At 38.2% G+C, this 27339-nt stretch overlaps 1 protein-coding gene across 50 annotated transcripts in view; it reads right to left on the bottom strand.

Moving 5' to 3' along the window:
* Nucleotides 1–27339, bottom strand: part of SOX6 (SRY-box transcription factor 6) — a 715111-nt gene that overhangs the window by 74979 nt on the left and 612793 nt on the right. For 31 of the 50 annotated variants that reach the window (XM_069554258.1, XM_069554268.1, XM_069554287.1 and 28 more), the window contains 3 exons: nucleotides 14419–14568; nucleotides 8001–8226; nucleotides 4808–4995 (listed from right to left, as the gene is read on the bottom strand). In XM_069554258.1, coding sequence (XP_069410359.1) covers nucleotides 4808–4995; nucleotides 8001–8226; nucleotides 14419–14568 — 564 coding nt within the window. The remainder of the gene's footprint in view (nucleotides 1–4807; nucleotides 4996–8000; nucleotides 8227–14418; nucleotides 14569–27339) is intronic. The other 19 variants (XM_069554273.1, XM_069554280.1, XM_069554297.1 and 16 more) reach the window with 2 other exon arrangements.

Raw genomic sequence — 27339 nt, 5'->3', positions numbered from 1 at the left:
TGGACACAACAGCCTTGAATATAATGGACTTTTCCAGCAACCTGAATTCAACCCCTATAAGATCCTCTACTGAGACAACAACTCTCTTCAACTGAGAAACCAGCGGTTTCTGATTCTGTAGAAGCCATTTTGCCGCTTATCTCCAGGAGCTCAATTACATTGTGTGACATATTTTAGGACAAGTTGAGATTTATTAATTTTCAATCTTAACCTAATCTCTCATCTCTCACTGGTGGCTTCCAACACAAATTAATGTGTTATTATTTCAGAGCCTCAGACTTCTTTCCTCTATATGAATTAAGAAAAGTCAATGAGAAATACTTTAAATTAACCCAGAGTATCTGAAGTTAGTAGAGTCTTAAGCTTGAACTTGAATCGATGATATAAATTCAACAATATAGGGTCACTGTGTCAGACAAACAGAGTCCCTGCTGGAAGGAAGGGATGTCCAGTGCCAATTTACTATTTAGGTAGTGCAAACATTTCAGGATGTCGCTATTCTAAGCCTATGTAATGTGACAGAGGGGCTTCACTGAAAGGCAGAGTTGCTGTAACAATACTGAATTTATTTCTTATTTCTCCCACAACCTAAATGATGTACACACATCTGTTTTAAATATTCTCTATGTTAATATTCCAAACAAAAATTCTAGTTTTTCATTAGAAATGTTTTTCAAAGAAATATTTTATTCCTAACATTAAGCAAAAGCAAATGATTCTCTATAATTTAAAAACAAATGTGATTACTGAAAGGTCTTCCTATGTGGCTCAGTAGTTAAAGAATCCACCTGCCAATGCAGGAGGCACAGGAGACACAGATTCAATACCTGGGGCAGGAAGATCCCCTGGAGGGGGAAATGGTAACCCACTCCAGTATTGTTGCAGGGATAATCCCACAAACAGAGGAAGGCTACAGTCCATGGGATCGCAAAGAGTCGGACACGACTGAGCTTGAAAGCACACTCACATGGGATTATTCAAATAACTTGTTTTTTTTTTTTTTGGAATAAAATTTCTGAAATGTATTAATTCTAAACATATTTATTTAGTCCAGTGATATTTCAACTAGGGGTAATTTTGTCCTCCCTACCCCAATAGGGGATATTTAGCAATATCTAGAGATGTTTCTGAGGGGTGCTACTGGCATCTAATGAGTAGAGGCCAGATTAGCCACCCATGACAAAGAATTCTCTAGCCAAAAATGTCAATAATGCTGAGGCATCAGCATTATTATGACATTATGAAATTATGACATTATGAAACCATGATCTAACTTAATAAATCTGAAGTTTCCATAGCTTTGTGTATCAACTCAGTTAGAAAGAAGTTTAACTATGTAAGTTGGTCAATATGCCATCATCTGAAACATCTAACTCTGCTTTCTTCTGCTGACCCTTCCATCATTGTTATGAGGAACTTGTATCTGTGGCAAAATAGCTCATTTGTTCTATATATTCAAAGATCACCCATAATTTAGCCTAAAAGGTATGGGAAACATAAGAAAGTACCCACTCTCTACCTGAGGCTTTGCTAGGTATATTCATATATATTTTATTCTATTGTAGCCCAGATTACTACCCTCACATTACAGATGAAGAACTTGAGATTCAGTGAAGTTATTCAACTTACCAAATATCATACAGTTGGCAAGTGACAACTCAGGGCCTACCACTCCAAGTAAGAATATATACCTTTAAACTCATTAATACTTCCCGCATATGCAAAGAAAACTGAATCACCAACGGTAGTTAATGCGGTGAGAAGGGTAATTAGCTTTTGACCATACAACTGTATTATTAGAAATTTTAGTAACCATATATCACTTTCATTTGAAAACCAATACAATTTAAAAGACTTACATAAATCACTGACATCCTTCTCATACTAATTTTAGGATTCACCCTTGACAAAATTGTAAAGTAGGAGATGTCCTCTGCTACATGTATCCATTCTCTTGCTTTTACCCCAATTTTCTACTCAGTAGCCCTGTGTCTCCTGAGAAACATGTATGCAGGTCAAGAAGCAACAGTTAGAACCAGACATGGAATAACGGACTGGTTCAAAATTGGGAAAGGAGTATGACAAGGCTCCATATTGTCACACTGTTTATTTAACTTATATACAGAGTACATCATGTAAAACGCCAGGCTGGATGAATCACAAGCTGGAATCAAGATTGCTGGGAGAAATTATCAATAGCCTCAGATAGGCAGATGATACCACTCTACTGCCAGAAAGTGAAGAGGAACTAAAGAGCCTCTTGATGAGGGTGAAAGAGAGTGAAAAAGCTGACTTAAAACAACATTCAGAAAGCTAAGATCATGGCATCTAGTCCTATCACTTCATGATAAATAAATGGGGAAAAGTGGAAGCAGTGACAGATCTTATTTTCTTGGGCTCAAAAATTACTGTAGATGGTGACTGCAGCCATGAAATTAAAAGATGCTTGCTCCTTGGAAGAAAAGCTATGACAAATCTAGAGAGTGTATTAAAGAGCAGAGGCAACACTCTGCTGACAATGATCGATATAGTCAAAGCTATGATTTTTCCAGTAGTCATGTACAGATGTGACAGTTAGACCATGAAGAAGGCTGAGCACTGAAGAACTGATGCCTTCAAACTGTGGTGCTGGAGAAGACTGTTGAGAGTCCCCTGGACAGCAAGGAGTTCAAACCAGTCAATCCCAAAAGAGGGCTTCCCTTGTAGCTCAGCTGGTAAAGACTCTGCCTGCAATGCAGGATACCTGGTTTCAATTCCTGGGTCAGGAAGATCCCCTAGAGAAGGAAATGGGAACCCACTCCAGTATTCTTGCCTGGAGAATCCCATAGAGGAGTCAAGCAGGCCACAGTCCATGGGGTCGCAAGAGTCGGACACGACTTAGGGACTAAGCTATGGCAAATCCTAAAGGAAATCAACCCTGAATTTTCATTGAAAGGACTGATGGTGAAGCTGAAGCTCCAATACTTTAGCCACCTGACATAAAGGGCTGACTCAGCGGAAAAGACCCTGGTGCTGGGAAAGATTGAGGGCAGGAGGAGAAGAGGGCGACAGAGGATGAGATTGATGGATGGCACCATTAACACAACGGATATAATGTAATGGATATGAGTATAACCAGACATAGAATATAGAGCAAACATGGAGTTTGAGCAGCATGGAGGTGGCGCAAACTCCAAAAATAGTATGCTCAAACTCCAGGAGATAGTAAAGGAGAGGGAAGCCTGGCATGCTGCACTCCATGGGTTCGCAAAGAGTTGGACACAACTTAGTGACAGAACAACAACAATCCCTATGCATAGCAGGTCCCAAGTGTATAAAAGTTTATGGCTTATCCAGCACCAAAAGGCCCACTATTCCCCAGATAGTTTCTCTCTTACTTTATGTGAACCTTCTGCTAAAAGGATCAATCAAAGTAGGGGAGGGGGAGTTAAGTCATTATTAATTTAATGTATTAAATTAATATATTTATGTAATCTATTTTTCTATCTGTAGGAAACTGGGTCTTTGCAGATATAATCAAGTTAAAGTCACACTGGATTAGGGTGGACCCTAAATTCAATAAGTGATGTTCTTCTTAAGAAGAGGAAGATTTGGAGACATGGGGATATACACAGAGGGAAGACAGCCATGTGAAGAGGGAGGCAGAAACTGGGGTGAGGCAGATACAGGGTAAGCAATGGCTAGGATCACTAATTCATCAAATAATCAGCATTTTCCAGCCATTGTTTGACAATAACCTCTCAACTGGTCTGCCTGTTTCCTTTCTTAGCCTTCTGAAGTCTGCTCTTGCACATTTTGCAGAAGGATCCTTTTTATATGTAAATCAGATCATGTCAATGCCCTGGACAAAAAGAATGTAGGAATTCTCATCAGACTCAGAGTGAAACACACATAGTCCTTCCAAGGCCTACAGGTCTACCACAGTCTGCCCCAGGCTATCACTTCTCTTTAGGTCTCACTGCTCTGCCTTTCCTCAAGTTGCTCTTGCTAAATTGGCCTCCTTGTCCTACACTCTAAGGGCCTCTAAGCCTATTGTTCCCACTGCCTGGATGCTCTTCATGTGGCCTGCACAGGGCTTCCTTCACTCTCTCTATTACATGACACCTCCTTAGAGTCCTTACCAGCCTACCTAAAGGAACAATCCTGTAACTGTATTTCCTTAACTTGCTGCTATTTCTCTCATGGCAATGATTCACCTCCTCCTGTTACCAACATTAGTCATTATGTATTTGTTTATTTTTTTCTTCATCTGTGTTCCCCTATCAGAATGTAAGCTCTATGAGAACAGAGATTTTTGTCTCATTTGTTCACTGTTGTATCTCCAGTGCCTAGAACAGTGTCTATTACACAATAAGCACTTGATAAATAATCTGATGAATCAAAAAAATAAATGAATGCATTTTGTAAGTTTCTCTGTTTTCTGTTTTGCTCAGGCTGATAGGAAACAGTAATAAATTCAATGATGAGTCAAAATAATGTATTAGCCTTCACTGTGAGTATATATGCTTTTTTAAAATATTCTGATAGTCTGTAACCTCATATACCCCCTTTATTATAAGATATTTCTAACCTTTTGGAACGGGACAGAAAAACACCAATGGCAGGAGTTTGGGTGTTTGGTTGGGTACTAAGAGGGAAAAGGTTTATTTTTTAATCAGCAGTAATGCTTAAACATAATGCAAGACAGTCCTCAAGCTAGAAGCCCAAATCTTTGGCTGCAGGTTGATGCGTTGGAGCCTGAAAAGAGCCAGATAAAAATGAGTCAATGGGTCTAGCAGAGCCAGTGAAGGAGGGAAGCAAGTTTTACCTTTTCATTCCTACAGTTGTTCAGCCCCATATTATTCAGGGTGGACAGTTTCCCATCAACACCATGTGGCTGTTGCTGTTGTTGCTCCCGCTGGATCTGTTCTCGCATCTTCCGAGCCTCCTGAATAGCTTTCATCACTGTATCCTGATCCCCAAACAGGGCAGGAGAGTTGAGACTGGACAGGATATCTGCATACACAGGATGAATTATTAGAGGGTTGTAAGGTTAGACACAAAAAATACCGCTACTGTCCACTCCCCTGTAGAACACCACATTCTTTGAGCAAGGAAGGGGCTCGTTTGCTATTAAGAAAAATGCAATAGACCACAGAAATCCAGGGTAACTGACATGTGCTGGGTTTTTTGTTTTCAGTTCTTGGAGGATACCCTAGCATTTCAGTTTATCTGGGCTCTGTTAACCCGCTTCCTCACAAATGAAGGTTCCTAGATTCCTATATAAGTATACACACACACATACACACACACACACACACACACACATTTTCTGGTTATATTTAACAATTAGTGGGAGAGTAGTTGGGATGAAAGTGGTAGGAAGGGGCACAGAGACATCTGTGCAGGCTGTCCATTATATTTAGTATGCTAATGCAGGAAAGCTGTTTCTGGCCCAGCCAAAAAAAAAAAAAAATCTGTGAGGCCACACACATCCTTTAGTGATATCTGTATCTGTGTGTTCATACATCCACTGCAAGAGACAGGGGGTGGGAAGGGATACACCACACTCTCTGTTCCCCAGTCACTGGCTGGTTAATGAAGCATTCCACTCATGCTGCCTCAGTTACTTAAGAAGAGAATGACAACCCATTTCCTACCCACAACCTGAACACCCACTGCTCTCAGTTCCCTGCCTTTTTGACAGTGAGGCTGAATGTGTGGGAATGGAATTTATATAAGGATAAAGCTTAAAATAAAGTGAAAATATTTACTTTCATTATATTCCATGCAGCACAGAAGGACAAAATTTAAAATTAAACTAAATTTCCTCTATATCTTGCATTTTATTGTAGGTTCAAATCGATACTTTAGATTAGCTTTTCCAATTTTAGACAGAAAGAAGGCAACTGACTGACAGATTTCAGCTGCTGTGGTAAAGTTTAATGTGATGAGCTTGTGTGTTTCCTGGTATGAGCATTTTATAGCACACATATGTGTGTATGTATGTATGTGTGTGTGGATCTGTGTATGTGCACACACCTCACAGAGACAGATGGGACAGAGGAAACCAGACTGTGATCAAGCCCATGTCTATGTGTGTGCCGTACATGTGCTTATCACTCGAGTTTAGAAAATATTCCCAACGCTATCTATGGAAAAGTTTTAGAAAGTTAAACAGCCACTTTTTAGCAAATAGAAACCCTGTATCTTTAGCTCTGAAGCTTTTCTGATTAAAAAAGAAAATCCATCCAGTATTGTGTGAACAAGGGTGCTATTACTTCAGCTCATTTCTAGTTCACAATCTAAGGAATACACTCTGCTAAGATGTAAACTCCAAAAGAACAAGGGCCTGTACAGTCATTTTTGTCCCCCACTATGCTAAGTACAGAAAACAAATACTTTCCAAATAAAATTTAGAAGTGGTTTATACCAGGGCCATTTCAAGATCAAGCCTATTATTTATCCTCATGTTGGCTTTTTCCCCTCATCTCACAACTTTCAATAATCCAGTGATCATGCTGGGAATGATTCATTTCTCTTTGCCACAGTGATCCCACTGACTTGGAGTGAAATCTCTGGGCCCCTAAAAGAGTGTTCTGACTCAAAAAGAGGATAGACTGCTGGGTAGATCCTAATGTCCCCAGTTTCAGTAAGGAAGATTTACATCTCATCATCAGAAGAGCCACTTAAGATTCAGCATTGTTCAGCAAACGTTCCAACTATGAGTTTTCAAAAGGAGCACTGAGTTATACGTGAGAAGACCTGGACTTTAGTTTTAACTCTGCTAATTAATAGCTACATGGCTGTGGGTGAGTCATTTTATCTGAAAGATGACAGTTTATTATACAAGAATAACAATAACATACTACCTAACTCATAAGATGATAGTAAAAAATCAAATGAGATAAGATAGACAAAATGTTTGGTTAAACTGTAAATGGCTACACTTATACATTATTTTATTTATTGCTGTAAGCAATTCAGGCTAAAGGATTAAATAAAACATGGAAGGTAATATGGTAAAGAAATGCTGGTTCTAGTCCCAAATCCCTTTGAACTTCTGTGTCTTTATTGGAAAATTAAGAAACTTATAGAGCATGGTAATAATAATGTTCATATTTACTTGCCTCTCTGCCACTGACAAGTGCTTTCACAATTACTCTTTCATTCCACATGTATTTGTAAATGCGTTGGTATTTGGCTGTCTAGTCTTTTTGGTTGCATGCCTTCTGGGTTCCAGATACCATGTTAGAGACTTTGTATACCTACATTTCTGTCTTAATTCTCATACCAACCTATAAGCTAGGAAATAATATTTCCTTTCCAGAGATTAGGAAACTGAGTTAAAAAAAAAATTAAATAATTTTCACAGGGTCACACAGCTAGTAAGTAAAGGCTCTTTCTCAGTTCAAGGCTGCCTGATGCCAGATCCCCTTTATCCCCTATACTTCTCACACCTGGGTATGACTATCCCTAGAGACAATTGGCAGTGTATCAGAGAATTTAAGAAGACTGAGGATCACTATGACATATCTTACTAGATATCAACTTTATTTTATATGATGTCACTAAGTGTCATTCATATTTGCTTCAGTGGAAAACTGATATGGGATAAGGTATAAAATTCACAGTTTACAAAGAAAACAAAATTTCAAAAAATTCTGGACTTTTGGCAGGCAGCTTTTAGGCCAGGCTCCTTTAGGCCCTTGGAGAGTTCACAGCCACTCTTACTCTGCCTAGAGTCACTTCAGTGGCAAAGCACTGACTCAACACAGAAATTTCTAAGTCTCTGATTGCTAGATCTAACTCATCATCATTGGGAGAATGCATCCAACAGGATTTATATTCTAACCTTTCCTGAAAGTTCTAGTCACCTAAGACGCCACACTGGGTTATGCTTTAGTAGAAAAGAATTTACTTTTACATTATTTACTTTCAGTATTTAAATTTTTCTTGGACTAAAGAATACTTTGAAAACAAGAATCAGTCATCATTAAACGCATTTTGCTTTCTTTTACCTAATTCATAAGTCTCTTCCTGGTGTTGACTTTTCCATTTACCTAAAGAGGATCCTCTTCCCAAGCTTCCTCCAATGGGGCTGGGGATGCTGCTTTTGTTAGGCAGATTGACAGGGCTGGTTTTGCTGGCTGGGAAGAGGCTCTGGGTGGGAGATGTTGGGGACTTTACAGGCTCAGCTGTCTTGGGTCGGGATGAGAGATTCAGCGGCTGCGCTGCTGCTTCATCCTACAAGAGTTTAACATAAATAATTATTTAAAAAAAAAGACAAATGAAGCACATTATCACTTAGTAAGCCACAGTTATTTTACACCTCAGAGACAATGCCACATTCTCCACAATAATAACAAAAGAAGCTAATTATCTACCTCCTTGAAGATTCATCGGAAGGAAACCTCATTAATTTCCCTGTGTTATGCTTCTATTTACATTAACTGTGTAGTTGGATCATTCTTTTTGCCAAATTAAAATCTGAATTAGCTCACATTACAGCTTAATTTCCTAATGTGTTTTCAGGGATCCAAATTAACCTAGGGCATTTACAAAGAATTATTTAAAATTTCAGCAGCTCTGTAGTGCTTTTGTGTTATTCTCTCTGAAAAGTTCCTGGAACTATAAATGGGCTCTGCCGCTAATTTTTTAATATATATTTTAAATCAAACAATTGCAAGTACTTTAAAAATGGAAACACTGTAAGCCTTCTTCTGCTCTCCTGGGCCTTTGCCCAGAGAGCCGCATGCCACAGCATGGCTTCTATGTGGCTTTCTGGGTGTGGGCGCTCTTCATGGTCTATATTCTGGTTTCTATTCATGTTTAAAATTAATTTTTGTAAAGAGCAAAGACACATTATAATTATGTTTTACATACCATGCTATATGCAATTTATTTTTCATGTCTACAGTGATGTCTCTTTATATTCTTTGCTACATATATTTACAGAATGTCTATTTTAAGATGCCAGTTCTTCTATACTGAGCACAGTATTCAAATATCTGGCTTGTAACTCTGGTTTTACCAGGAGCTTGAAAGCTAAGCTCTTTACCTTTTTTTTGTTTCATTTATTCTGCCATGTAACACCCTTAACACTTCCATCATTCTAGAAATTTAATTGCAGTATGAACATACTCATTTAAACGCTAGGTTTTTAAGATCTGCAGTATTGTGTTTAAAATAAAATTTCCAGCAAATGTTAACTCCTCTTTTGCTTCTGAGAAGGCACAGAGAACTTGCTTTTCACGTCATTGTTTAGAACACACAGTAGAGCTTGGAAACTGAACTTTCTCCCCTATGGCAAACATGTCACTTCTCTGGGACTCAATTTCTTCATCTATAGAAAAGAGGGCCTGATTCTAGCTGATCTCTAAGGCCTCTTCCAGCTCTAATGGTCATTGTTTGAGTGGGAACAAAAAGGGAGGCCAGAAGATAGTTATCAGGAGGGAGGATTAGAAAGAGAAAATGAAAATAACATGCACAAAAGAGCCCCTGTGCCTAACATTGTGCTAGATATTTTCAAGTATATTAGCTCACTTAACTACCAATAACTATGAGACTGGGCAGTAGTATTCTACATTTACAAAGAAAGAAGCAGCCAAAGTGATAAAATGACCATACAAAACCATACATGGAAGGACAGAATTTGAATTACAGTTTTTTAGGCTCCAAATCCCAGGCACTTTTTTTTCTTTACTGAATTATCAGATAAAATAAGTCATTTGTTTGTTTGTTTGTCTTGGTAGGAAATAAGTAATCTGGGACATCTATGGTGCAATGTACTTTTATCTCTATCTAGATATACGATAGGTTCTCAGGAAACATAGTTGCATCCCTCACAAACGGTGCTTGATTAAAGTTTACTTGCCTTTGCTCTGAATTCAAAGGATATTTAGACTAGTTAGTTCCTTTGCTCATTTCTCAATAACAGTGATTTCTAAGTTAGGTATTTAGTTAGTTTTCTCCACATTTCTTTTACTTCACCAAGTTTCTTATGATCCCTTAGTTCAGCGTCTTCACACTTGGAAAATTTTCAGCCATTACTTTTTAAAACATATTTTCCGTCCCTTCCTTCTCCTTCTGGGGCTCTATTTGTATATATTAGGCCATTTGATGTTCTACAGCACTGATAGTCTTTTTTTCTATGTATTTCATTTTGGACAGTTTCATTGTTATGTCATCAAGCTCACTAGTCTTTTCTTCTGTAATATCTAATCTGTTGCTATTCCAAATCAATACCAATCCAGTGTACTTTTCATCTCAAACACTGTATTCTTCATCTCCAGGCATTCAATATGAATTTTCCATGTCCTGCCTTATAATGTTCATGTTTCTTGAATATATGGAGTTTATAATATCTCATTTTATAATTCATTTTTGAATATAGGCAAACTTCAGAGACATTATGAGTTTGGTTTCAGACCACTGCAATAAATCAAATAACCCAATAAAGTGAATCACATGAATTTTTGGTTTCCCAGTGCATGTAAAGGTTATGTTTATACAATACAGTAGTCTATTAAATGTGCAACAGCATTATATCTAAAAAACAATGCATACACCTTAATTAAAAATAATTTTTTGCTAAAAAAAATTGCTAACCATCATCTGACTGTGCAGGATTGCCATAAACCTTCAATTTGTAAAAAGTACAATAGCTGTGAAGCTCAATAAAAAAGTATGACTATATATTCTAATTTGTTATTTAGTCTTACAATTCAATAATTTCCATTTCTACCAACAATGCCACTGAGCACGGGAAGCCCTGAGTAACTCCCAATCAAGTCAATTCTTTTCCACCATGGCAGGCCTGCTGTTCATCCTCACAGCTTGTCCTGGCCCAACAGATACTTTGTGGGTGAAGAGAAGCAGATATGCTTACTTCTTCACTTGGTCTAGTTGAAAGTCTCTTTTAAGAGCTGTTTTTATTGTCTTATCTAGTAATTTCATCACCTGTGTTATTTTGAGGTTTATCTCTAATAATCAATTTATTCTTCTCATTATTTTTCACATTTTCTTGCAAGCCTGATAATTATTGAACAGATGCTCCACATTGAGATTTTTACAGAGTTGGATTTCAGTTTGTATGTTACCTTAAATATTTGTGGACTTTGTTCTAAGACGTGGAGAGCCTTACCAGGCTTACTTTTAAACTGAGTTAGGGAGGTATAGGGATAATTTGGCCTTACTAGAGAAGGCAATGGCACCCCACTCCAGTATTCTTGCCTGGAAAATCCCATGGACAGAGGAGCCTGGTAGGCTACAGTCCATGGGGTCGTGAAGAGTCAGACACGACTGAGTGACTTCACTTTCACTTTTCACTTTCATGCATTGGAGAAGGAAATGGCAACCCACTCCAGTATTCTTGCCTAGAGAATCCCAGGGATGGGGGAGCCTGGTGGGCTGCCGTCTATGGGGTCTCACAGAGTCAGACACGACTGAAGCGACTTAGCAGTAGCAGCAGCAGTGAAGCCCATGGGGTTGCTAAGAGTCGGATACGACCGAGTGACTTCACTTTAACTTTTCACTGTCATGCACTGGAGAAGGAAATAGCAACCCACTCCAGTATTCTTGCCTAGAGAATCCCAGGGACCGGGGAGCCTGGTGGGCTGCTGTTTCTGGGGTTGCACAGAGTCGGACACGACTGAAGTGACTTAGCAGCAGCAGTGAAGTAATACCCTGCTAGGGACTCTACTTGGTGCCCATGTGCCAAGAGATCTTTCCAACCTGGCCAACGGGAATACAAATCATTCTCAGTTCTTCACATACCTTGTAGTGGTTTTGCCTGCTACATCTTGCTTTCCCTCTGGCCTCAGATAGTTTCCTCACATGCATGTGCTGCTCAATACTCAGCTAAATACAGGGAAACCTTCTGCGGATCTCCTGTGCCCTCTCTCTATACTTTCTCTCACCAATTCTATCTACCTTGGCATCTTGAAACTCTGAAGTCTTGTCTCTCTACTCAGGAAGCCTGCCAAGCAGCATGTGGGGAACCCCCACATACACACCACACTACTGCCTGGAAGCTCTCTCAAGACAGTAACCTGGAACAACTGTGGTGCTTGCCTCACTTGTTTCTCTTCTATCAGAGGCCACTCTCCTGTACTCCTACTGGAAATGTCAGAAACCACTGTTCCATATTTTGTCTTGAGTTTTACTTCTTTAAGTTTGGAGAGTAAATAGAATCCCTGTTCCTCCATAATGGTTTAAAATGGAAAACTTCTTGGTTTCTTTTAGAATCTCTCTGGGTATACAACCAGATATTTCAATCACAATGACTATTACCACCTACCAGCATCTTTATTATCATCAGATTATCATCAACATCATTGCTATACTAACATTTATGAAATATTTACTATATGCTAGAGGATGTATTATCTCATTGAAGACCCATAATAATATTAACCTTCAGATTGCAGAGGCAAAAACTAACGCTAAAAGAAGTTAAGCAACTTGCCCAAGGCGACACACCTAATGAAAGTCATAGAACTGACATTTGAACAGAAACAGCCTAACTACTGATGCTGACCACTGTAACAAATAAAACCCTTCAGGGGAGAAAGGAGCAGAAGACCATCCACTTTTATTTTTATCACCTTCAGCTAACAATGCCCTAGGTTACATAGTCATGTTATATACAGAGGGAAAGATTGACTATAGGCAGAAACATGAGATATTTTAGTGACCATAATTCTTCCAATTAGCAAAACATAAGATTATTTTTAGAACTTCTACAATAATAGGTTGGAGCTATCTTAAAAATTTAAAGCATTTGCTTTACGTCTTAGTCGATATAGTTTTATTCACACATACAATAAACAATCTAATAAGTATGATAAATGTTTCCTTTGTTATTAACATAAAGTAGAGTCAAGTTAAATTATACAGAGAGCTCCCTAAGAATTTGTATGTGGTCAAGTGAGTAATAAAATTCAGTTGGCCCACAAAGCTGGAATGGTAAAAGCAGATATAAACTTGAATCTAACCAGGGAACATTTTACTCATCCAGTAAAGGCTTGGTTTGGTGCAATTCCATTTGGCCAACTCACTTATAAAATGACTTTTTCATGTTAAAATATTTAATACTCAATACCTCAAGTCACTGATGTTTGATATGCTTATACTCTAACAACTATAGTTAAACAAAGTGCTTTGGTTTGAATTGTAGTGTTCTCTTACTCACAAAAAGAAACTCTTGGAACACAAAATAGTCTGTTTCCATAAGTTAATGCTATCTTATTAAATGTAAAGCCCCTATTGTCATATCTCAATATTTCTAACCACAAAGCATAAATGTTCATCTACTTCTTTGGAGAACCTAAAGGCATGGGGGACATTAAATTAATTCCTTTGGACAGGCACAAGCAGAACTATCCCTCTTAATTATGTTTACTCTTTTTTTAATCTTTGGTATTTGGGATCCATATTTTCAATGGCTTTCCTGAAGTCTCGAAATCCCTAACTACAAGTTTTAGAAAATAAAACAATTTCAGTAATTTTGTGGACTTCAATGCTGTTTCGTTAGCCTTAGATATTTCCCATGTAATAAAGTAATAATGGCAAAATTTCTCCAAAGGCAGTACTTTGGACACATACAATAATACATCTGTGCTTAGTGTATCCTTCAAAGTAAGTAAGTCAATGATATAAAAGAATTGTTTCTTTGAACTTTCTGAATTTTTTAATTCAATATAGAAAGCAGAAACAATCATAAAAACCTATAAGTACCAGCTGCAGCACAAAGTTAGACTGGATCACCAGTTCCCCTCTGTTACCATGTACTTCCTGGTTATACCATTTTAAGACACTGAAAATCAGTGAGAAAAGGATCTGTTAATGTTTCAGTCATAACTTGGGTGATCCTATTTATCCTATCACAACTATATGTGGCATCAAAGCATAAATAGATTATGACACCACTCATTCCTCAAAGCCCACATTTATAACTATTGTTTGAGGGAGAGAGACCTTTACCATCAAACCATATAAAGGTCCAGCATCGGATCCTCTTTGTTTCTTGTCAATCTAAAGTTTTGAGATCCTCCTCCTCTAGCACTATAAGTTGGTTCCCCACCTGTTTAAAGTTAGAGAGAAGTGTCACAAGACTATGACAAAGACTGGTAATAAAACCATGGCCATACATGCCAATGAATGTTAAAAAATAAAAGCTAGAATCCAAAAGGGAAAAACTCTTGAGAAGTAAGTTTGCAGATTTAGGTAAAGATCTCACAATATGGCACTATTGTTATCAAAAGGGAAACACCTGTTTCTCAGTGCTCAATCATGAAATTCACCATAAAGAGGAACATTTTGGGGTTCCTTTATGTTGCTTTGCTTCCTGCTGTTTATGCCTAGCACAGCCTGGTTCACTACCTTTCTTGTGAAGCTATTTTCCAAACTGTTTCCATAATCCTGCAAAGCAAATACCTTAACTTGAGTTACAGGGCTGGTCCCTCTCTTTTCATTTTTTATCCCAGTAGGTGAGACTGCCCCTGCTGTGTTTGGTGGCTGTGGAGTTGATGGCATCTTTGCTCCAGGTGACACCTGCATGCTGGCCAGCTGAGCGGCATAGAGCTGCTGCAAAACAGGGAAGACAAAAATCATCTCTTTAAATGCAGCTAAAACAGAGCTTCCAAAAAAACTTACCGTATTGTTAGATAACTATTTCTCTGAACACTTTGAAATTTCTCTTTCACTATTTTTAAAGAATATAAAAAATAATAAATAGTATAACAGAAAGAAAGAGCAGTGCTATGGGAGCCATTATTCTGTTCCTGGTCCTTCTAAAAATAAGTTTAGGACCTTAAACAAAGGATTGACTTGCTCTGGAACTCAAGTTTCTTCAATCGTACAAAAAGGAATTTGATTAAATGGTCTCAAATATTCTTTCGAGTACTTAAAATCATTATAAAGTGCATTAAATGTTGTTATGTCCATTCATGTAATTTTAATATTCATGAACTAAGAAACTGATCTAAACTTTCCTAGGCACTTCTGGAAGAACATCATTCTAATTCAGTACTGACTAAACTTTTCTAGGGATGCTGACCCTTCTGGGTGCTGCCCTCAAGATCCCTAAGGCCCAGTTGCAGTCCCTCCTGCCTCTATGCTGCATATAGCATAATCCTAAAGAGAATATAGCCAGATTTGCGGAGGAAAAAAGTCAAGTTTCTTTTTCCTAGCACAGGATGTGAAATCCTTAACTGTCGATTTATTAGCTTTGGGGTGAAACTGGTGATAAATAAATGTGTTAATCTGTTATAGTTAACCAGAATTCAGATACCTCAATTTTAACACAATTTCATGCTTGAAAACGCCATTCAAATATTTTCTTTTCTTCTTATCATCAAGATTAAGCCATTACCTTGATAGTCATATTTTTATCATAATAAATAGAAAGCTTCCTAGTTCATCAACCACAGAGAAAACAGCTCAAACTTTGCCATATTAGTAGAGGAGAAAAAACAGGTGGTTTGTATGTAATTTCCAGCATTACTATCATTCAGATGGACAAATAAAAAAAATTACAGTAATCAAAAACAGACCTTTCAGCACATGTAATTAAATGAAAGCTTAATAAAGAATAATTTGCAAGAGCCAGATGTGCTTATGTCACGATTGTTGCTTTCTTTGGAACAATTTCTCTAATATAACAAGCCTCTAAAGAAATTAAAGTTTCATAATTCTGTATGCGCAATGACTCAGTGGCAAGAAAAATTCACAAGTAATAGCCAGTCAAACTGCTAGAACTTCAGGGAGAAAAAGGACTGTCTTGTTTCCTTTTTACTCTGTTACACTCTTTTCTTTTAAAATTCAGCCAGGTGTCTTCAAAAGGTACGGGAGTGGGGGTGGGATGGAGTTGGTGCTAAGCCAGTGAGGGAACATTCTATACTGAATGGAGTGGAGATGGTTGAGAGTTGGAAAAGCAATGACGATATGGCGATAAATGGTGGCTGGTATCATCACTAATATGCCTTACTATTGAGTATTAAAGAATCAGGAAAACTTAGACAGGCAAGAATCCTTAGAAATCATTTATGTCTTCATTTTAGCTCCTGATTCACAAGATCAGAAGAAAGTCAATTTTACTCAATCTCGAGTCCTTGAGGAAACTTCAACCAGTGAAGAAAAGCTGAAAAACAAATCGTTGGACACAAATCTATTTTTTTTCAAGCTGATTAAATTCAGAAATCCTTCAAAATAATTGAACATTATAGTTGCTTTTTAGAAACAGAGTAGTGTTAACTGCTTCCTCTAAAGTTTTAAACAATCATTTATTTTATATTTCTTTCTTAGGATTGTACTTAGAAAGACAAGATTCCTTAAGAATTGTGATTTCTTGGAGTTCCTTAGGTGCTGTGGTTACTGATACATTAGATGTAGGAAGAAGTATAGCCATAGTTTATAAAACTTACAGAGCTGGGTAAACTGGACAGTAAAATATTAGATAAGATTTAGTAGAATGAGCTGTGCAATAGAAGTCAGAAATTAAAGTATATTGTAAAGATAGAAAGTGCTCATGAAAATAAATATTTTCACATTCTAACAAAATGTTTTAGATATAAGTATAGAGCTTTTCAGATTGAGGACTTTAGATCTCTCTTGGATAAAAGAATGCCATTTATTAACAGGAATAGGTTTACAGAATAATTTCACAAATAGCTCACCTTCTAAGCAAACATTAATTGAATATATTCTGTATGACAGGCTTTGTATTAGGAGCTGTGAAAGTAATTCAGTCGTGTCTGATTCTTTGTGACCCTGTGGACTATACAGTCCATGGAATTCTCTAGGCTAGAATACTGGAGTGGGTAGCCTTTCTTTTCTCCAGGGGATCTTCCCAACCCAAGGATCAAACTCAGGTTTCCTGCATTGCAGGCAGATTCTTTACCAACTGAACTATCAGGGACGCCCAGGCTGGAGAAGAGAAGATCCACTGGAGAAGGGAAAAAGCTACCCATTCCAGGATTCTGGCCTGGAGAACTAGTCCATGCGGCTGCAGAGAGTCAGACGGGGCTGAGTGACTTTCACTTTCATTAGGAGCTAAGGAGGCTTCAAAGTCTTGGAACACACTTATGGCTCTGGAGGGGATGTAAGATAAAGATCCTCAGCATTTCATTTATATCTTTCCTGCAAAGCTTATCACTTTTTAAAAACCTTGTGTATAGAGATGCACTGGTTTCCCTGCTGGCTCAGTGGTAAAGAACTCACCTGCCAATGCAGGAGAAGCAGGTTTGATCCCTGGATTGGGAAGATCACTTGGAGAAGGAAATGGCAACCCATTCCACTATTCTTGCCTGGGAAATCCCATTGACAGAGGAGCCTGGTGGGCTACAGTCCACAGGGTTGCAAAAGAGTTGGCATGACTTTAGTGACTAGACAACACAGCTATACACATGCCTTACTATTTTTGATGAACTATAAGCTTATTGAAGTCATGATCAACCTAATTACTTTTGAATGCCTAGTATCAAGAATAGTGGATAGCAAATAAGAGATAATCAATATTTTCTGAATTAATGTCCTATATAAAATTGCTGGATGTTAGGGAGGAGAGATATTATCTCTATAGATAAGGAAAAAGCAGTGGTATATGATTACATTTATTGCAAAAATGATGAATAATTTTATGGCAATGAGTTTTAAGATATAAAAGGAAAATAAATTCAGTCCAAATTAAATTATTCTATTTTAAGAAACTGTTTTCTTGAAGTCATGTTTAGAATGTTGACTAGATCGGTCGTGAATAACTACTGGCTTCACTAACTCACCTTACATTTTCCTAACACAAATTGTAGTACTAATTTTTTCTTCTTAGCCTAATTATGCATAAATTTAAATTTTCCCTAAATTTTACTGCATTGTTTTCTGAAAAAACATAAAATATTAGTTATTTAAATAAATAGCTTTAAGTTAGAAAACTCCTTTGAAAACTAATGGTTTAGGAAGGAAAATAGGTTCAGTTCACTTCATTCGCTCAGTCGTGTCCGACTCTTTGCGATCCCATGAATTGCAGCACACTAGGCCTCCCTGTCTATCACCAACTCCCAGAGTTCACTCAAACTCATGCCCATAGAGTCGGTGATGCCATCCAGCCCTCTCATCCTCTGTGATCCCCATCTCCTCATGCCCCCAATCCCTCCCAGCATCAGAGTCTTTTCTAATTAGTCAACTCTGCATGAGGTGGCCAAAGTATTGGATTTTCAGCTTTAGCATCATTCCTTCCAAAGAACAACCAGGACTAATCTGCTTTAGAATGGACTAGCTAGATCTCCTTGCTGTCCAAGGGACCCTCAAGAGTCTTCTCCAACACCACAGTTCAAAAGCATCAATTCTTCAGTGCTCAGCTTTCTTCACAGTCTAACTCTCACATCCATACATGACTACTGGAAAAACCATAGTCTTGACTAGATGGACCTTAGTCGGCAAAGTAATGTCTCTGCTTTTGAATATGCTATCTAGACTGGTCATAACTTTTCTTCCAAGGAGTAAGTGTCTTTTAATTTCATGGCTGCAGTAACCATCTGCAGTGATTTTGGAGCCTAGAAAAATAAAGTCTGACACTGTTTCCACTGTTTCTCCATCTGTTTCCCATGAAGTGATGGGACCACATGCCATGATCTGTTTTCTGAATGTTGAGCTTTAAGCCAACTTTTTCACTCTCCACTTTCACTTTCATCAAGAGGCTTTTTAGTTCCTCTTCACTTTCTGCCATAAGGGTGGTGTCATCTGCATATCTGAGGTTATTGATATTTCTCCCAGCAATCTTGATTCCAGCTCGTGCTTCTTCCAGCCCAGCGTTTCTCATGATGTACTCTGTATAGAAGTTAAATAAGCAGGGTGACAATACACAGCCTAGACGTACTCCTTTTCCTATTTGGAACCAGTCTGTTGTTCCATGTCCAGTTAAACTCTAGCTAATACCCTCTTCCAACAACACAAGAGAAGACTCTACATATGGACATCACCAGATGGTCAACACTGAAATCAGATTGATTATATTCTTTGCAGCCAAAGATGGAGAAGTTCTATACAGTCAGCAAAAACAAGAGTGGGAGCTGACTGTGGCTCAGATCATGAACTCCTTATAGCTAAATTCAGACTAAAATTGAAGAAAGTGGAGAAAACCACTAGACCATTCAGGTATGACCTAAATCAAATACAGTGGAAGTGAGAAATAGATTTAAGGGACTAGATCTGACAGACAGAGTGCCTGATGAACTATGGATGGAGGTCTGTGACATTGTATAGGAGACAGGAATCAAGACCATCCCCAAGAAAAAGAAATGAAAAAAGCAAAATGGCTGTCTGAGGAGGCCTTACAAATAGCTGCAAAAAGACAGGAAGCAAAAACAAAGGAGAAAAAGAAAGCTATACCCATTTGAATTCAGAGTTCCAAAGAATAGCAAGGAGAGATAAGAAAGTCTTCCTCAGTGATCCATGCAAAGAAATAGAGGAAAACAATAGAATGGGAAAGATTAGAGATCTCTTAAAGAAAATTAGAGATGCCAAGGGAACATTTCATGCAAAGATGGGCTCAACAAAGGACAGAAATGGTATGGACCTAACAGAAGCAGAAGATATTAAGAAGAGGTGGCAAGAGTACACAGAAGAACTGTACAAAAAAGATCTTCACAACCCAGATAATCACGATTGTGTGATCACTCACCTAGAGCCAGACATCCTAGAATGCGAAGTCAAGTGGGCCTTAGAAAGCGTCACTACAAACAAAGCTAGTGGAGGTGATGGAATTCCAGTTGAGCTATTTCAAATCCTGAAAGATGATGCTGTGAAAGTGCTGCACTCAATATGCCAGTAAGTTTGGAAAACTCAGCAGTGGCCACAGGACTGGAAAAGGTCAGTTTTCATTCCAATCCCAAAGAAAGGCAATAACAGAGAATGCTCAAATATAGCAGTTGCACTCATCTCACAGGCTCGTAAAGTAAGGCTCAAAACTCTCCAAGCCAGGCTTCAGCAATATGTGAACCGTGAACTTCCAGATGTTCAAGCTGGTTTCAGAAAAGGCAGAGGAACCAGAGATCAAATTACCAACATCTGCTGGATCATGGAAAAAGCAAGAGAGTTCCAGAAAAACATCTATTTCTGCTTTATTAACTATGCCAAAGACCTTGACTGTGTGGATCACAATAAACTGTGGAAAATTCTGAAAGAGATGGGCATACCAGATCACCTGACCTGCCTCTTGAGAAACCTGTATGCAGGTCAGGAAGCAACAGTTAGAACTGGGCATGGAACAACAGACTGGTTCCAAATAGGAAAAGGAGTACGTCTAGGCTGTATATTGTCACCCTGCTTATTTAACTTCTATGCAGAGTACATCATGAGAAACGCTGGGCTGGAAGAAGCACGAGCTGGAATCAAGATTGCCGGGAGAAATATCAATAACCTCAGATATGCAGATGACACCACCTTTAAGGCAGAAAGCGAAGAGTAACTAAAGAGCCTCTTGATGAAAGTGAAAGAGAAGATTGAAAAAGTTGGCTTAAAGCTCAACATTCAGAAAACTGAGATCATGGCATGTGGTCCCATCACTTCATGGGAAATAGATGGAGAAACAGTGGAAAACAGTGTCAGACTTTATTTTTCTAGGCTCCAAAATCACTGCAGATGGTTACTGCAGCCATGAAATTAAAAGATGCTTACTCCTTGGAAGGAAAGTTATGACCAACCTAAACTGCATATTCAAAAGCAGAGACTATACTTTGCCAACAAAGGTCCGTCTAGTCAAGGCTATAGTTTTTCCAATAGTCATGTATGGATATGAGAGTTGGACTATAAAGAAAGCTGAGCACCGAAGAATTGATGCTTTTGAACTGTGGTGTTGGAGCAGACTCTTGCGAGTTCCTTGGACAGCAAGGAGATCCAACCAGTCCATCCTAAAGGAGAACATCTCGGGTGTTCATTGGAAGGACTGGTGTTGAAGCTGAAACTCCAGTACTTTGGCCAACTGATGCAAAGAGCTTACTCATTGGAAAAGACCCTGATGCTGGGAAAGATTGAGGGCAGGAGGAGAAGGGGATGACAGAGGATGAGATGGCTGGATGGCATCATTGACTCAATGGACATGGATTTGGGTGGACTCTGGGAGTTGGTGATGGACAGGGAGGCCTGGCGTGCCACAGCGCATGGGATTGGAAAGAGTCGGACATGACTGAGCGACAGAACTGAACTGAACTACTACATAATAGTTTACAAAAATATCATTTCATGTAAGATTCTCAGATCATTGTTCATAGTTATAATGATGATGATAATGAACACTCATTTCCAAGCAACATTGAGGTTTAAAAAATCAACAATGTAGTAAAGCTTACATTAGCCTTAGACTAAGTCCTGTAAACTTTGATGAAAACTGTTTTTGTAAATATAGGTCTTTCCATGTTAATTTTGCAAAAATGTTCAGTGGTCATTTGGGATATTGAATTGTCTCTTTATCCAAAATATATAAAAGACATAGAATACATACATGTAAAAATGAGCCTAGCTATATATTTTATAGGAGCACTTTAAGAAACACTTTCACTATTTTATGGCTAAAAAAATCTACATTTATTATTAGTTCAGTTTTAATAAAGTAGCCAGTATTAAAATTTTTGTAAGCTGAACAGTAACATACTTAGTACCTACAACTGAAAGGAGCTTAACAGATCATTTAGTCTAGTCTGACCTCTTCATTGTACTGATAAGCCAAGGTCTAGAGAATAAAAGTAGCATGCCCAAGATCATATAGCTAGTATTGGAGGGAGAATAAGAACTCTTTAGTCCTCGTTTCAACATTATTATTTAAGTAGAAATGGATAGATGAACCAATCTTTGTACCTTTCAAGCACATTTCCAGTATTGGTGAATTTTTTCAATGGCAAACCTTTATTTAGTGTACTATTACCTAAACACTGTTCTAAACAATAGAAGTGCAACAACAAGCAACTCAGAAATGGTCCCTGTTTAACGGCACTATTAAACCCTTTGGAAGTAACTATGAATGATGGCTAGGATAAGTGCTGAGAAAGAAAACTATAGAATGTCAAGAGACTATCTAACAAGAGTATTTAACATAGCTTGGAGGATAAAAATAGTTTCTCTGAGGAAGTAATGCTTTGAGAACTACCCAGGTGGAAAAGTTGATAGAGTATTCCAAAAAGAAGAAATATCAATTACCGTGGCTCTGAGCCAATAAAAGGAAAGAAAATAACATTTTCAAGGAACGTAAAGAAGGCCAACAAGGCAGGACTATAGAGGGGACACAGAGTGGCATGGGAAGAGGCAAAAGAGGGAGAATCAAGACACAAAGACTCTTTTCTATTTTCACTACCAGCTTATTGGCCAAACCTGTAAGTAAATTGGATTAAGAAAGTCCTATGACAATCTCACAAACCTACAAATATATGCCTCTAGTTGTGTTTCAGGAGTCCTGTGTCCTGAGACTAGCCTTAAAGAAAAACCTATTTTATATTTGTATTCTAGTGACACTTTTATAACTAAGTCCACTTAGATTTAACACAAAACAGTAGGTCCTACCAAGCAAACTCAGCCTTACAGTGAAATTCTTGAGTGTCTTTGAGCACGCACACTGGCATTAGGTCTCATCAGTTCAGTTCAGTCGCTCAGGCGTGTCTGACTCTTTGCGACCCCATGAATCACAGCACCCCAGGCCTCCCTGTCCATCACCAACTCCCAGAGTTCACTCAGACTCACGTCCATTGAGTCAGTGATGCCATCCAGCCATCTCATCCTCTGTTGTCCCCTTCTCCTCCTGCCCCCTTCTCCTCCTGCCCTCAATTCCTCCCAGCATCAGAGTCTTTTCCAATGAGTCAACTCTTCACATGAGGTGGCCAAAGTACTGGGGTTTCAGCTTCAGCATCATTCCTTCCAAAGAAATCCCAGGGCTGATCTTCTTCAGAATGGACTGGTTGGATCTCCTTGCAGTCCAAGGGACTCACAAGAGTATTCTCCAACACCACAGTTCAAAAGCATCAATTCTTCGGCACTCAGCCTTCTTCACAGTCCAACTCTCATATCTATATATGACTACTGGAAAAACCATAGCCTTGACTAGACAGACCTTAGTTGGCAAAGTAATGTCTCTGCTTTTGAATGTGCTATCTAGGTTGGTCATAACTTTCCTTCCAAGGAGTAAGAGTCTTTTAATTTCATGGCTGCAGTCAGCATCTGCAGTGATTTTGGGGCCCCCAAAAATAAAGTCTGACACTGTTTCCACTGTTTCCCCATCTATTTCCCATGAAGATCAAGACCTAAGAAATATATTGTATCAGGGTCATTTTACAACACTACTGTATTGGGGAAGAAAGGCATGCTTTACCTCCCAAAGAGTCAAATTTATGTCAAATTATAATGGATGGTGTCACAGTGTATCTAATACTTACCATAATGTGAAATACACATTCTTTTATACCTGCTTTCTGTGATAAATCACATAAGATCTCCAAAGGAGAGCACCATAGAAAAAGTGAAAGGACTTTTATTCTCATAATCGCATGATTTTCACATCACCACTCATCCAGTCATTCAGTTATCACCCCTATTCATTCATGTGCTAATTCAACAAACATATATTGAGCACCATCTCAGTCAGGTACTATGCTAGGTATTTTACCCTTATTTTATTTCATCTTGAAAATAGCTATGTATAATAGGAATTATTTTCCATCTTTGAATCAGTCTCACTTTAAAGACCATATGCATTTTGCCACTACATGTTAAAATTATTTAAAATAAGCTATACAGTGAATCACAATGAAACCCATTTCCTGTTCCTAACTACGAGACAAGAATCGTTTTCCAAGAAGAGATTCTGATATTGCTGCTCTTCTGAGCTGTTCTGACATCTTCCAGATGTCTCACAGCTACTTTTTCTAAAATAGTGCCTCACAGGTCTCAAATGGAGAAAGGAGAGTTAAGGGTACTACCAGCCACTTTGAAGGAGTAAGGGGCACAATTTTTAGCTAAACTTCCTTCTCCAACCAAGCTGTGAGCCATAATAGAAGACTCCTGAAAGACCCTAGTGACATATGTTTAATAGACTGATAAAGTAAAAAAGAACTATGCAGACTATGGGTAGAAATAGGAGAACTTGATAAAAAGGGAAGCTGACAGGGGCTTTAAATTGGCACCAGTAGGCTCTAGTATATGGAAACCAACAGTAAAGAAAAAGCAGACACGACTTCACACGCTGGATTCTCTTTGGAGTAAATTCTCCTGTGTTTTGTCATTTCAATTAGAAAGGGCATTTTAAAGTGGCCTGTCGGAATCTAACCCTGAGAGGAAAAAAAAAAAAAAATTTCTCCTTCAAATACAGCTCGCCTATTGGTAGATAATGAAGAAAGGAGGAAAAGAGAAAATGCTATTCTATAAAAACATTCAATAGGCACTGACTTGAAGACTTCAACTCTCTCCTTTATATCCACCTGATTTACTGTGGTTCCATGTAAAGTCTGAGAATCCCAGGCTTCTAACCCAGGTTAACTCAGATTCTGTTCTCATATACTAGACACAACTTGGGGTGTCATAAGGAGATGTTGGAGAAACAAGCAGGTTGGGTAGGGTGGCATTCTTCAGGAAATGTCATTACTTATGTGACTGATGCTGCCTAACACTAGGGCCCAAGCCTGGCTCAGTTCACCAGGGATATCCTGGATTTTGTTACCCTCTCAAAACAATGCTGATGACCATTCTACCAACCAAGGAATGCTATAAAGCTGAGTAAGTTCAGCCGTGAGGCTGTAAGAAGGTGAAAAGGAGACAGGGGTAATTAAGCAGCTTGATTTAGTGCTTGTTCAGCACAGGGAAGAAAGTGTGTCAGTAATAAGTCATTACAGACTGAAGGAGGGGTGGGGGAGAGAGTTTAAAAATAATTTGAAAGAGATCACAAATACTTTTACTTCTCATAAACCTCCAATGTCAACAAAATGATCCAGGAAATATAGCTGTGGTTTTATGGAAGGAAAGAACTGAAGTCCTTGTTTTCAGCATAGAAGGCACTTGTTTAGCTATACCCCTCATATTTGACACCATCGAAAACTCGAGAGAGGAGCAACAGGGAAAGAGCAACTCCTCCCACTCATCACAGTCACATACTGGCTTAATTCCAAGTCAGCCCCCCTGCCCCTCCTGCATAATTTTTATTGCCATATTTTCCTTTCCTATTAACTGCTCCTATTTTTCATAATTCTACTCATCACTTTCTCCTTAAAGACTTGCCTGTCCACTGCCTCCTTTGTGTTCCCACTATATCTCTTTCTCTATCTCTGTGTACTTTCTCCAAACTGTGAGCTCCCTAATTAAGGGAAGAATTAAGTCTTATTTGTTTTTATGTCCCTAGAACCTAACTTAATGTCTCACAATTAATACATGCTCTGTTAATATGAACCACTAAAACCCCTTCATTTTGCTTTCTTGTCTCTGTCTCCTTAAAATTGCTATAATTTCTGCCCACACTCTTTTCTTAGTATACTTTTCCTCACACCTTCTCCAAAAGGAACCCCAGAGATCGAGGTAATTTCTCTTCACTTATGTCTTCTTGAACCAATAAGCATGTGAATTCACCATGTAATGTATTGATTTTCTTGCAAAGAAACATCAGACAACACAATGTTAACAGAAGAAAGAACTGTATACATGATTTAATTTGAGCTCTTTTCTTTACAGATGAAGAAAATGCAAGCCTAGAAAAGGAAGTTATTTGTATAAGCATACCAAGTGGTGAGCTGGGGGCTGAATGAAATCTAGAACCTAGGTTCCTTAATTTTCCCATTTAGTGTTCACAGGGACTCATTTCTCCTTGTGTTCCATTTTCCTGGGGGACTGACTGCAAATAGAATTTGTACATTCTATCAGAGCTTTTAGTTTGGACTCCATTCACCATTTCCCTGAGATTTAAAGAGAAATTCATCCTACATGTACTTAGAAAGTAATCATTGGGCACCTGAGAATTATTTATGCTGTAGAATTTTATTTTAATATTTGTCATAAGATGTAATATTTTAAAATGTAACCACAGTATTTAGGTTAATTATAATGATATTAAGGTTTCTACAGATTTTTTAAATTAAAGTGTATGCAAATACACAGAAAGGGCAAAATTTGTCTCAGGTGAGAACAGACGTATTTCACCCCCTTTGAGACTTCTGCCATTTGTCTTCCCACGAAAAATCAAGGGAAAAATGGGACAAGCATTGAGTGTAAGCCACTGAAGAGCCAGGACCTGTTTAATTCATTTCATTATCCCCTGCAGCCGGCTCAAGAATGTCAAGTAAAGAAAAATGAATTGAAAAAGAGAGTTTTCCTGGCTAGAGATCATCTTGCCTATTTTCCCAAGCACTGAGTAGCTTGCTCCTCTGACATAACTCATTGTGTTAATGGGATGGGGAACAGGGGGGATATGCTGCGTGTGAAGGAGAGGAGAAGCTGTGAAAAAAGGAAAAAAGAATAGAAAAGAGGTCCAGGTCAAAGGCCTTACCCTTACACAAAGAGAAATTTTTTAAAAAATTTGGAATCCATCAAATAACAGAGCATCCAGTGGTCTGCTATGAAAAAAAAAAATCATTCTCTAATAGCACCAATTCTATTTGAATGCACTTAGGAGAGCAATTTCCTTATGGAACACAGTTGCACAGAGCAAATACTGAAAACAAACAAATCCACCTCCAATAGTTTTAGCAAGAAAACTCAATCTCTCTCACCGCTTCTTCCAAGTATCTTTTCTGTCAGGGTGCTAAATAAAATATGTAAACACATAAGGCTTTACTTACAGAAATAAAAGTTCAGTCATTGAAACAATTAGTAATTTGGTTCTTAAAGCAAGATATTCGAAGAGGTGATTAATGAGGGCAATTGGAAATCGGCATTATGGGAATGAGTCTGTTTTCCTCTGTTTCCGAGAGATGGGCAGGCAATGCTGGAGAGATCCAGCTCTCTCAATGTGTTCCAAGTGCTACAGCTTGCATTTGTAAGGCTACTTTAACTCTCTAGTCACAAAGTCTTAGCTCATCAGAGAAGTCTTAAACAAATGCATCTTGACTCTACCAATAGGCTATAAAACTCATCAATGAGTCCAGAAGTTGAGTTTGAAATCCAAGCATTATTTCCCCAATACTAAGTCACAAGGAATTTTTCAAAAGATATATCTGGGTGTGTGTTTAATAAAATACTTTTGGTTTAATAAAATCCTTTTTAATAAAAGTAAATAGTTCAATAAAATGCTTTTCATATTTTCCGATATTCAAAAGCATTGTTTCTTTGTAACTGAAAGGTAAAGTTCATTCAAAACTTATTTAATGAGCAGCTACTCCTGGCCAGGTGCTATGCAAG

The sequence above is a fragment of the Ovis canadensis genome, chromosome 15, assembly GCF_042477335.2.
Source record: "Ovis canadensis isolate MfBH-ARS-UI-01 breed Bighorn chromosome 15, ARS-UI_OviCan_v2, whole genome shotgun sequence".
Taxonomy (NCBI): Eukaryota; Metazoa; Chordata; class Mammalia; order Artiodactyla; family Bovidae; genus Ovis; species Ovis canadensis.
This window is presented reverse-complemented; position numbering and strand designations above follow the sequence as displayed.